The 13,533-nt window shown below is 35.6% G+C and overlaps 1 protein-coding gene across 3 annotated transcripts in view; it reads right to left on the reverse strand.

Moving 5' to 3' along the window:
- Positions 1-13,533, reverse strand: part of G2E3 (G2/M-phase specific E3 ubiquitin protein ligase) — a 60,642-nt gene that overhangs the window by 36,683 nt on the left and 10,426 nt on the right. For 2 of the 3 annotated variants that reach the window (XM_064374706.1, XM_064374705.1), the window contains exons 2-3: positions 10,764-10,852; positions 3,954-3,994 (exon numbers count right to left, since the gene is read on the reverse strand). In XM_064374706.1, coding sequence (XP_064230776.1) covers positions 3,954-3,986 — 33 coding nt within the window. In that variant the 5' untranslated portion in view covers positions 3,987-3,994; positions 10,764-10,852. The remainder of the gene's footprint in view (positions 1-3,953; positions 3,995-10,763; positions 10,853-13,533) is intronic. The other variant, XM_012468327.3, reaches the window with a different exon arrangement.

The raw sequence follows: 13,533 nt of genomic DNA on the forward strand, positions 1-13,533 counted from the left end.
ACAAAAATTAGCTGGGCATGGTGGCATGTGCCTGTAATCCACAGCTACTCAGGAGGCTGAGGCAGGAGAATTGCTTGAACTTGGGAGGCGGAGGTTGCAGTGAGCTGAGATCATGCCACTGCACTCCAGCCTGGGCAACAGAGCAAGAAAGACTCCATCTCAACAACAACAACAACAAAAAAAAAAAAAAAAAAAAAGGAAAAAAGAAAAAGGACAGACACTCTAGCACGCAGAAAATATTTGAAAACTATGTATCTCCTAAGGGTCTAGTAACCAGAATGCTTTAAAAAACTACTCAACAACAAAATCACCAATGATCCAATTTAAAAATAGGCAAAGGATTTGAATAGACATTTCTCTAAAGAAGTGCGAAGAGCCATTAAGCACATTAAAAGATGCTTGATATCACTGGTTATCAGTCAACAGAGAGATGTAAATAAAAACCACAATGAGATACCACTCCACACTCATGAGGATAGCTATAATCAAAATGTCTGACACTAACAAGTGCTGACAAAGATCTGAAAATAAAAAAAAAAAAAACACACTGCTGGTGGAAATACAAAATAGTGAAGTGCTTCGGGAAAGAGTCCAGTGGGTCCTCAAATTTTAAACAGAGTTACCATATAACACAGCAATTCTATTCCTGGATATACATACCAAAGAACTGAAAACAGATGTTCACACAAATACCTGTAAACTAATGTTCATAGCAGCACTGTTCACAATAGCCAAGTAGAAACAAACCAAATGTCCATCAAAGGATGGACAAATGGATAAACAAAATATGGTATGCCCATATGATGAAATATTATTCAGCAATAAAAAGGATGAAAGTAGTAATACATGCTACAGGATGGATAAACCTAGAAATATTATGCTAAGTGAAAGAAGTCAAGCACAAAGAATCACAATACTACTCAATTTACTTATTGAGGGGTAATTACTTACAGATTACAGTATCTAAAATAAGTAAATCCACAGGGACATACAAAAAACAGACTAGTGGTTACCAGGGGCTGAGGACATGGAAAATGAGGAGTGACTACCTAATAGGTACAGGGTTTCCTTTGAGAGTGATTAAAATGTTTTAGAACTAGATGGTGGTGATGGTTTTACAACACTTTAAATGTACTAAATGCCATCAAATTGTACATCTCAAAACAAAGTGTGAATTTTATATCTATTTTATCCACCCCTCCCAACACATACAAATACAACTTGTAGAGTCAGAGAGATCAGAGTTAAGACTCAACTAATGCTTTTTTAGAAAACTGTATATACTTAAAATGTATAACGTGATGTTTTGAAATATGTACATATTGTGGAACAGCTAAATAGAGCTAATTACAATATGCATTACTTCAATATTTACCATTTACTTGTGGTGAGAATACTTAAAAACTACTCTTACTAATTTTCAAGTATACAATACGTTGTTATTAACTATCGTCACCATGTTGCATAATAGATCTCTTGATCTTATTCTGCCAGTCTATTATAAAATTTTGTATCCCCTGACCAACATCTCCCAATCTTCCCAGTCATTGGTAACCATCATTATACTCTGTTCTATGAGTTTGACTTTTTTATATTCCACACATAAGTGAGATTATGCAGTATTGTCTTTCTGGGACTAGCTTATTTCACTAGTGCTTTATGACTCAATTTCCTCATCATAAAAATGAGGATAATATACCTACCTGAAACTATGCCTTAGTAAGGACTAAATAAGACAGTGTATATTAAAATAATTAACAGGATATGACATACAGATAGAACTGAATGTTAGTATAATAATAACTAATCTTTTCTGTTACATGTTTATTTGTACAGAAAATTTTATTAAGATGCTAATGAAACAAGTAGAGAATCACTAGCTGAAGAGAAAAGACAGGATTCCTAAGCAGCAGATCCCTACAAGATGAAGGGTGCCTGCATCTCTAAATGATTACATGCAGCAGAAACTCCCTAACTGCCCCATCTTCCTTAAGCCATGCACACTGGACTGTAACCTGACCAACTAATAAACTTTTATTGTTTTAAACCATTAAGACTTCACCGTTTATCAGTTATGGAAATAGTATTATTTATCTTAAATAATTCATGTAATCAAGAATGGATGTTACATGTTAAAAGGTACTATATTTGTTAATAGGCTGCTCACCAAATAGATTCTACAACTGAAAAGAAATAGCATGAGCTCGTATTTAATAGAGTGAAATATCCTAACCATTCTGCCCTCCTTCACTCCAGTTTAAAGGGATAAGTCATAACTCAAAGTGTCTCTCCTAACCCTTTAAAAGATTTCAGCTCCTCTTCCTTCCCTTGCATACAAGGGAGCTGTTCACATTAACTCCAGTAAATTGCCATTTGTTCTGGACATCCTACACCAGCAGCTCCACCTTAATTCCATCCACAATACCTACACTTTTACCTATTAGTGCAAGAGAAACAGGATTATGTAGAATTAGCTGATTCTACAAAAGAGGAGTCATTGTGAACTGGCTGAAACTATACAAGAGGGGAAATTCTTGCCATGAACCCTGGATGGAGGTGTACCTGCTGTATGCTGTGGACCTATGGTTTTCCATTTGTTGCTCTCTTCCCCTGTCTCCCTCTATCCACTATGGAGGGCCCTGAATGCAGAACAGAGTAGGTTTCAAGCATGTATTTTTATAAGTAGATTATTTTTATATTCATTTGCACCTTGCTGCTTTTGAGTTTTAATGTTTAAAATTTAGTAGAGTTGTTCTCATTTCATTATATTTATTATTAAAATTGCCATCTAGTGCAGTAAATGATACTGGTTTCTATAAAGAAGTAAAAGTTTCCACCTTAAATACACTAATGTAAGTAAAGAAACAGCCAATCTTAGGAAAAAGTATCAATAGTAGGTGAGTATTTGCATTCAGCAAATGCATAGAGATAGTCCATGAAGTACTAGAAGTTTCAGAACTACTAGCGTAACTGATAGAAGTATGGAGGTGGAAGCAGGGAAGGAAAGTAGAAGAGGTTTAGGAGCACAAATTTCCTTGTACAACATAATCTGGTGTTAAGACACTCTAAAAATAATGGTCAAGATACAGTTTTAAGTTTAATATTTTAATTTTAGAGAGAATCAAAAAAGCTCTAAAATACAGTGGATGAGGGCAAAGTAGTGGCAGAAGAGTATAAAGTAATCATTTAAATTCCTCATCTTTCACGGTAACAAGTCAATGGATACTGTTTATAACCAATAAATGAAGAAAACAACAACTAAAAGCAAAGGTCAAAAGGGACTGCATCTATTGGGAGAGATTGTTATGGGCATGTAGAAGTGTCTTCTCTTCCTCCCTTTCTCTCTCCATCCCTCTCTCCCTTCCTCCCTCCCTTCCCTCTTGCTCTGTTGCTTAGGCTGAAGTGCAGTGGTGTGATCTCTGCTCACCGCAACCTCTGCCTCTTTTGGGTCCAAGCGATTCTCTTGCCTCAGCCTACCAAGTAGCTGCACCTCCTGGCTAATTTTTCTATTTTTAGTAGAGATGAGGTTTTGTCACATTGGTCAGGCTGGTCTCAAACTCCTGACCTCAAGTGATTTGCCCGCTTCAGCCTCTCTAAAGTGCTGGGATTACAGGCGTGAACCACCACGCCTGGCCAGTTTTCCTTTTCATGTTAAGCTTTTATGCATTATTTAAATTGTTCTCATCAGCATTTTTTCCTTTAAATAATTATTTTATTCAGATACAAACCATATCTTATAAATATATATATATATATAATAGAAATAAAATTTGGCAAATAAGTTGCCTTCTGATAGGTTTTTGTTGAAATTCATATAAGCAGTATTATGCTTTAGTACGTGGACATACGAACTAAGGATGTGCCAGGGAATTCATTCCTCTTCATTCCTATTGTTTGAGTAACGTCCTAAAAAGACTTATTGTAATAAAATTATTTTAAATACAGTTACTTACCAAGGTTCTGTGAGTCACCAGGTTTATTTTCATTCATTTTACTAGAAAAAAATAACATAATACAGTCATCTTAATTGTAGAAGTCTCAAATTAACACCTTTTATTAAATGCATTCAATGCATAATGACAAATAAGTCATATAATACTCTAGTACTTAAATTTTCTTACCTTTAATACATCTAAGACCAGTAGTTCTCAATGGGGTGTTAGAGTCTGGGAACATTTTTTAAATTGAAGAGAATGTTTTTTAGTTGTCAAAACAATTAAGATGACGACTGGTATTTAGTGGAAAGAGACCAGGATTACAGGCCATCTTGCAATGCACCAAACAGTCCTACACAACAAACAATAGTCTAGACTTTCAAATTTCCATCTGGACAGTCAAGTAGGTTAAAAAAATCTACTTGTAATTATCTTAACCTAGAACTTAAGCCCATTTTATACATTAACAAATTGTATTTCCAGAACTACAACTCCTATTTTAATCAAGGAATTTCTATTTAATTTTTATTCAAAGCTTCACCCAGAATTGTTCATCATTTAGGGGGAGAAAAAACACATCATCAATAGCTATGCCATTTGCATTTGTGTAGCCTATAAAACAATCCTTTGTTAGTCTACACCATGTTTGTGGCTGTTGTATTTACCGAGATTCTATACAGGTCTGCAAGCACTTGACTGTCTCATTACCTTTTCTAGTACAGTAGTACTCAACTACTGACATGCTGAAAGACACTGGTCCCTATCTCCTACCTCCCCACTAGTTAAACAAATAAAACTACTTCCAATCATTACTTTTTTCTGAAAGATCAAATAAAGGAAGACCGACATCTTAATAACATCAAGGTTTCAATTCACCAAGGGTGTATGAACAGCCTACTAGAAATGTTAATGAGATTTAAGTATAATGTACATGCCGTCTCTTGGAATTTAAGCAGAAAAGAATAAACATAATAATGCCACTAGGTAAATATAATCTCATTTATAGTTGCAAAAACTACTCAGAAAGGTTAAACACCTGTCCAAGATCACAGAGTTAGAAGGAATAGGCTAACCCATAACTGAGTGACTACAGGTTATACCATGGGCACTTCACATGAAAATAATGAAAGAGCACACACAAAAAATACAGAATATTATATATCAAAGAGCAAAGACTACAAATAAAGACTGCTATCAGATTTCGTCAAACCTAAGACACCACAAAATGTAGGGCATAGATTATTTCATGAAGACTGATTAACCAAATTAAACTTGTACAATGCTTCCTTACAATTAGAATTTATCTTTCCTACTGACTATAAAAAATGTTTCGGATTTAAACATAGATTTGCTTATACACATTTGTGTGCTTTTCTAAAAAGTCATAGTCCAAATCTCTTAAATTGTTCTGACTTTAAGCCTTCAACATTTTGTTTATTCCTTACAAAATCATATTGTATGCCATCAAGATTGGTATTCTTAAAAAAATATATAAAACTAAGAGCCTCGTTTTAAGGGGGCTTTGTAATTAAGTAGGTCCAGACTACTATTTTTCCTAGCTCTTCTTCACAACCATCAATGTAGGGTTAAAGGAGCACTCCTTTATTGTCTCTTGGATTTTTTTTTTTTACTTTTCTTTCTTTTGGGGGCACTAGTATTACTCTACAGGTATATGATGGCACTTTTGATATTTATACATGCTCAAACAATAACTACAGAACTGCCTTAAGTGAACAAATTGATTGAGGATCACAACCTACAGAACATAATTTTAAACATACCAATACATCTGAGATCACCAGTTCTCAATAAAACTCAGAAACAGATTCATATTTTTCCAGTCATTTTCAACAAAGACAACAAAGCAATTCAACAAGGGAAAATAAAATATTTTAAACAAATGGTACTAGAAAAACTGGATATCCATATGGAAAGAAGTGTGTGTGTAGAAGGGGTGAGTCCATCTTAAAATTGATAAAATATAATAGAAGATTTTATGCCTCTTCTTAAAGGACTTTTCTACAATTCAACCTGTGGTGATGAATTTAACGTATCATAAATCCGTCCATACACATGAATTTATTGTAGAAAATTCCATAAACACGTAATAAATAGTACTTCACTTAGAGTAAACATAAAAAATTTAATGTATAAGTGAATGGATATGGATACCTGTCAAAAGGTATTCTGAGGCCGGGCGCGGTGGCTCACGCCTGTAATCCCAGCACTTTGGGAGGCCGAGGCGGGTGGATCACGAGGTCAAGAGATCGAGACCATACTGGTCAACATGGTGAAACCCTGTCTCTACTAAAAATACAAAAAATTAGCTGGGCATGGTGGTGCGTGCCTGTAATCCCAGCTACTCAGGAGGCTGAGGCAGGAGAATTGCCTGAACCCAGGAGGCGGAGGTTGCGGTGAGCCGAGATCGTGCCATTGCACTCCAGCCTGGGTAACAAGAGCGAAACTCCGTCTCAAAAAAAAAAAAAAAAAAGGTATTCTGAGCATCCTCCACAGCTTACTTCTACTTGATCAGTCAGTAATACTCACAGTTTGATACTTCTCCCTTCAGAAGGTAGACAGAAGGTAGAGCCTCCCCCTCTCCTTTATTGTAGATGTGCTCAGTGCTTGCTAATTTGCTTCAACCAAAACGACTGTGGCAGAAATGACAATGTCATAAAAGGCACTGTGACTTCCTCCTCACTTATCATGGATCACATGCTATGGAGGAAGTCAGTTGCCATGCCATAAGAACTTTCAATATATACCATGGAGACACCCAGTTGGTAAGGAATGGAGGTATTCTACCCTCTGTCACGTGAATAAGCCATGTTAGAAGTGAATCCTCCAGTCTCAATCAAGTCTTCATATAACTGCAACTTGGCTAACAGCCTGACAGAAATTTTATAGGAGACCTTAAGCCAGAACCACACAGCTTAAACTGCTCCCAAATCCCTGACCAACAGAAACTATCAGTAATTAGACGTTTATTGTTTAAAACCAGCAAGTTCTGGAGTTATTGCTACACAGCATCAGACAACTAATACAAGAAAGTAAGTCAAATTCCTTCTCATTCCAGCTGGTGGCTAACATTTGAATAAATAAATGGGTCCTAACCATCCAACATTTTCTAAAGTGCCTAATCTTACTGAAATAAAAGGTGACACTGAATACAGAGAAAACATGCTGGACTCAGACACTTGAAAGAGAAATGGATTTTTTTAATCTAGCATTTTTAAAAAATGAATATTCTTGATATAGAAATGACTTGATTTAAATCACTAATCAGAAAGGTTCAACTTAGTCTATGTGTTATTCGATGTACTCTAAATTCTTTCTCTTTACAATTCAGAAATGTTATCTTTGGATGCCCTATATATAGTAAAGAATTAATTTATCTGATTCAGCACTGCATAATAAAACATGATGTTTGTCAGATGCATAGTTTGCAAAAATATTTTCTCCCATTCTGCAGGTTGTCTGTTTACTCTGTTGGTAGTTTCTTTTGCTGTGCAGAGCTCTTAAGTTTAATTAGATCCCATTTGTCAATTTTTGCTCTTGTTGTGATTGGTTTTGGAGTCCTTGTCATGAAATCTTTGCCCATGCCTATGTCCAGGATGATAATGCCTAGGTAGTCTTCCAGGGTTTTTATAGTTTCGGGTTTTACATTTAAGTCTTTAATCCACCTTGAGTTAGTTTTTGTGTATGGTGTTAAGGAAGGGATCCAGCTTCAATTTTCTGCATATGGACTAGCCAGTTATCCCAGCATCATTTAATAAATAGGGAGTTTTTCCCTATTGCTTTTTTATCAGTTTTGTTGAAGGTCAGAAGGTCGCAGATGTGTGGCCTCATTTCTGGGTTCTCTATTCTCTTCCGCTGGTCTATGTGCCTGTTTTTGTACCAGTACCATGCTGTTTTGGTTACTGTAACCTTGTAGTATAGTTTGAAGACAGGTAATGTGATGCCTCCAGCTTTGTTCTTTTTGCTTAGGATTGCCTTGGCTATCTGGGCTCTTTTTTGGTTCCATATGAATTTTAAAATAGCTTTTTCTAGTTTTGTGAAGAATGTTGCTGGTAGTTTGATAGGAATAGCAGTAAATCTGTAAATTGTTTTGGGCAGTATAGCCATTTTGATATTGATTCTTCCTATCCATGACCATGGGATGTTTTTCCATTTGTTTATGTTTTCTCTGATTTCTTTGAGCAGTGCTTTTTAATTCTGCTCAAATTAAAAAGGAGGTGTAGAAATCTTTCACCTCCCTGGTTAGCTGTATTCCTAGGTACTTTATTCTTTTTGTGGCCATTGTGAATGGGACTGCCTTCTGATTTGGCTCTTGGTTTGGCTGTTTTGGGTGTATAGGAATGCTAGTGATTTTTCTATGTTGATTTTGCATCCTGCAACTTTGATGAAGTTGTTTATCAGCAGGAAAAGCTTTTGGACCAAGACTAAGGGGTTTACTAGATATAGAATCATGTCATCTGCAAAGAGATAGTTTGACTTTCTCTCTTCCTATTTGGATGCCCTTTATTTCTTTCTTCTGCCTGATTGCTCTGGCTAGGCCTTCCAACACTATGTTGAATAGAAGTGGTGACAGAGGGTATCCTTGTCTTGTGTTGGTTTTCAAGAGGAATGCTTCTAGCTTTTACCCATTCAGTATAATGTTGGCTGTTGGTTTGACACAGATGGCTCTTATTATTTTGAGGTTTGTTCCTTCAATACCTAGTTTGTTGAGAATAACATGAAGGGGTGTTGAATTTTATCAAAAGCATTTATAATGAACTTTAATTTACAAGAGAAAAATAACCCCATTAAAAAGTGGCCAAAGGGCATAAACAGACACTTCTCAATAAGATATAAAGTGGCCAAGAAGCATATGAAAAAAAGCTCAACGTCACTAAACATTAGAGAAATGCAAATCAAAAACACAATGAGATACCATCTCATGCCAGTCAGAATGCCTATTATCACAAAGTTAAAAAAAAAAAAATAACAGGTGCGGGTAAGATTGTGGAAAAAAGGAAACATATGCTATTGGTGGGAGTGTAAATTAGTTCAACCATTGTGGAAAGCAGTAAAAACCATTTTACCCAGCAATCCTGCTATTGAGTATATAGCCAGAGGACTCTAAATCATTCTACCATAAAGACACATGCACACGTACGTTCACTGCAGCACTATTCACAATAGCAAAGACATGGAATCAGCCTAAATGCCCATCAATGACAGACTGGATAAAGAAAATGTGGTACATACACACCATAAAATACTGTGCAGCCATAAAAAATAATAAGATCATGTCTTTTGCAGGAACATGAATGGAGCCGGAGGCTATTATCCTTAGCAAACTAACGCAGGAACAGAAAACCAAATACCGCATGTTCTCACTCAGGAGTGAGAGCTAAATGATAAGAACTTATGAACACAAGAAGGAAACAACAGACACTGGGGTTTACTCGACGGGGGAGGGTAGGAGGAAGGAGAAGAGCAGAAAAGATAACTATTGGCTACTGAGCTTAATACGTGGGTGATGAAATAGTATGTATAACAAACCCCTGTGACACATGTTTACCTATGGTAACAAACCTTCACATGTACCCCCAAACCTAAAAAAAGTTAAAAAATATTAAAAAAAAAAGATGAACTATATTTTATTTACTAAAAGTGCATGAAGGATCCTGGACTGTATCCTGCACTGGAGAATAAAACTTCTCCAAAGGCCATCACTGAGGCAATTGACAGAAACAATATATAACAAAGTATTATATTTATGCTAAGTTTCCTGAATTTGCTATCTACACTTAGATTATTTAATAGACTATCATTGTTCTTAGGAATACTGAAGTATTAAGGGGTAGGGGAACCAGATATATGCAACCTACTCTCCAATGGTTCAGAAAAGGGAAATTACATGCAAATGTACAATACCACAGAATGATAAAGTGTATGTGGCAAATACTAAAAAGTGGTTTATCTACGTAAGGGCATATGTAGTTCTTTGTACTTTTCTTGCAACTTTCCAGTAATTTGGAATTATTTCAAAATTTAAAAAGGTTTAAAAATAATTGAATTAAAAGTAATATAAAACATTCCCCAAAAATTCAAGATCAAGACTAAGTGTGATGGTTAATTTTATATGCTACCTTTACCAGGCCACAGGATGCCCAGGTAACTGGTTAAACTTATGTCTGGGTATGCCTGTGGACTGTTTCTGGAAAAGATCAGCATTTGAACTGGTGAACTGAGTAAAGGAGATGGCCATCCCCAGTGTGGGTGGATATTATCTAGTCCACTGAGGGCCTAAATAAAACTGAAGGTAGGAAAAGGTTAAACTTGCTCTCTGACTGCTTGAGGTAGGACATCAATCTTCTGCCCTTGGTGTTCCTGGTTCTCTGGCCTTCAAATCAGGACTGGAATCTACACCATCAGCTCTTTGGTTCCCAGGCATTCAAACTACACTGCTGGGCTTTCCTGGGTCTCCAGTTTGCAGACAGGTAATGGAACTGTTCACACTACACACACATGTATATCCTACTGGTTCTGTTTCTCTGGAGAACCGTGACTAATAGACCTATGCTACCTCAGACTAGTTATTACACTTTATGTGCTCCTACAAATTTGGAGATAAAAAGAAATACTCTTAAAGATTCACTAGTTACAAAAAAAAAAAAAAAGATTTGCTAGTTACTTTGGTTCACAGCAACAGCAAAGATAAAATGAGAAGATGTTCAATGGTAGAGGTTAAAAGCTATTAGAATATTTTTTCCATCAATCAATTATTTACATTCTAGAAAGTAATATACATATCTCAAAAACATACACAGTGGTGCGCACCTGTAGTCCCAGTTACTTGACAGGCTGAGGCAGGAGGCTTGCTTGAGCCCAGGAATCTAAGTACACCTTGAGCAACACAGTGAGACGCCCTATCAAAAAAAAAAAAAAAGTAAATGAAACATCAGTATGAGCTTCAATACTCTTTAACTATAAATTATTACAAAAAGTAGCATGGCATAGTAGAAAGAGTAATGGGGCACTGAAGGTATAAAGTTTACACTTTCCTACATGTTCTATATGCTTTTTCCTGAGACCTCAGCCTCAATTTTATCATCCTCAAACTAGAATAGCTAATTACAAGTTATTGTAAGAATTAGAAACAACACATAAACGCCACAAGAGTACCTGGCATATTTAGGCAATCATCAGTAGTTTTCATTTAATTAAAAAAACTAAACTAAAATAAAAAGGATAATGTATCTTAACTGAGTTTATTTCAAGAATGTAAGATTGGATATCATCTGAAAATTAATTAAAGTAATATACCATGTTAATAAAATAAAGGGGAAAAAATGTATGACCACCTCAATAGATGCAGAAAGAGCATTTGACAAAATTCAACAGCCAATCATGATATAACTAAAACCAGAAACAAATGGGAATTTTCTCAACCTAATAAAGAGCATCTACAAATGTGCATTAATTTCAACTTAATTTCAACGTTGTACTGCAAGGCAATCTCAACAGAGACAAATGTCAATATCCAATCACAACAAAACAGTAAAGCAAACTGTGGGTAGAATAAATTTTTTCAATCTAGCAAAGGGAATCTACAAATGCTCCCCTTAATCTCTGATTCAACAGTCTACTCCAAGGGAAAAGAAGACAAAATTGTGAAGGATGAAGTAAAACTGTTTTCACTTATGGTCATCTACATTAAAAATTCCACCAAAACATTTATAAAAATAAGTGACTTTAGCAAGTTCTCATGAAACAAGGCAAATATACAAAAACCCTCTGTAACAGCAAGAATTACTCAGAAAATTAGAGAATAATTCTATTTACAATACGTAAGAACTTAGTGAAAGATATACAATAAGACTATACTTTGAAAAGCTATAAAACATTGCTGAGAGAAATGAAAGATCAAAATAAATGAAGAGATAGACGATAGACAATGCTCAAGGACTTATTATTATTAAGATATCAACTTAACACAATCCCAACCAAAATCCCCAGTACGTTTTTTTTTTTTTTAAAGAAATTTGCAGGCTGATTCTAAAACATATATAAAAATGCAAAGGCCCTGTAATACAGAAGACATTTTTAAAAAGAAAAGTCAGTGGTCTCCAACTATGAGATTTCATGCTTCTTTTAGAGCTATATCAATCAAGATAGGTATAGGAATAAGGACAGACATATAGCTCACTAGAACATAATGGAAAGGCCAGAAACAGACCCAGACAATTGCTTTTCAACAAAGGTACCAAGGTAATTCATTGTATTCAAATGGTAGTCTATTCAATAAATAGTACTGAAATAACTGAATGTGTTGGGTGAAAGGTGGGGGGAAGAACATTGACCTCATATATAAAACTTAATTCAAAATTGGTCACAGGGAAAAAAAAACCTTCTAGAAGAAAACATAGGAAATAATCTTCATGATCTTGGGTTTGGCAAAGATTTCTTAGATAGGACACTGAATTATAAAAAACTCTGATGAACTAAATATCAAAATTAAAACCTTTCTAATCAAAAGACATTGTTAAGAAAAGAATAAGGCAAAATACAGATTGGGAATAAACACTGGCAAAACATATACCTGACAAAGGATTTATATCCATAAAGTATATAAAGAATGCTTACAACTCAAATAAAAGACATCACAGTAAAATGAACAAAACGGACAAGAGATTTGACCAGACACTTAAAAAGATACAACACAGCAAACAAAAGAAAATATGAACATCATTCATCATAAAGAAAATGCAAATTAAAATAACAAAAACACTACAACACCCACAAGAATACTTAAGTCCCAAAAAAAGGAACTTGAACTGAATTACAGCTCTAAATACAAAATGTAAAGCTACAAAATTTCTAGAAAAAACACAGAGGAGAAAATTTCTGTGACCTTATGTTACATAAGATTTCTTAGATACAATACCAAAAGCACAAGACAAAAAAATGATAAACTGCACTTAAAGTTAGTATCTCCTGCTCTTCATTTTTTTTTTTTTTTTTTTTTTGAGACTGAGCCTTGCTCTGTTATCCAGGCTGGAGTGCAGTGGCATGATCTTGGCTCACTGCAACCTCTGCCTCCTGGGTTTAAGCAATTCTCCTGTCTCAAGCAATTCAAGTGCAATGGCAGAAAGACCATTACACTTGAATCACACATTTCTGTGTTTGAACTCCTGACTCTGCCTTGTGTCCAATGGAGATAACACTTACCTATTAGGGTTCTTATATGCAAAGTAGAAGTAGTAATTCGAGAGAGAGAGGAAGGGTAAAAAGAATTCAGAAAGGGATCAGAGGTTTCTGAGATCAAGAAAGACCATGAAGTGTCTAGGTCCCTCCCGACTAGCTAGAATTACAGGCGCACGCCACCATGCCTGGCTGATTTTTGTATTTTTTAGTAGAGACAGGGTTTCATGATGTTGGCCAGGCTGGTCTCAAGTTCCTGACCTCAGGTAATCCACCCGCCTCGGCCTCCCAAAGTGCTGGGATTACTGGCATGAGCCATGGTGCTCAGCCTTCTTCTGCTCTTCAAAAGTAACTGTTAAGGAAACAAGCCTCAAACCGAGAAAGCATCTGCAAATCATAACCTGAT

This window comes from Aotus nancymaae, unplaced genomic scaffold, assembly GCF_030222135.1.
Source record: "Aotus nancymaae isolate 86718 unplaced genomic scaffold, 86718_ANA_hifiasm-v0.15.2.pri h1tg000011l, whole genome shotgun sequence".
Lineage (NCBI taxonomy): Eukaryota > Metazoa > Chordata > Mammalia > Primates > Aotidae > Aotus > Aotus nancymaae.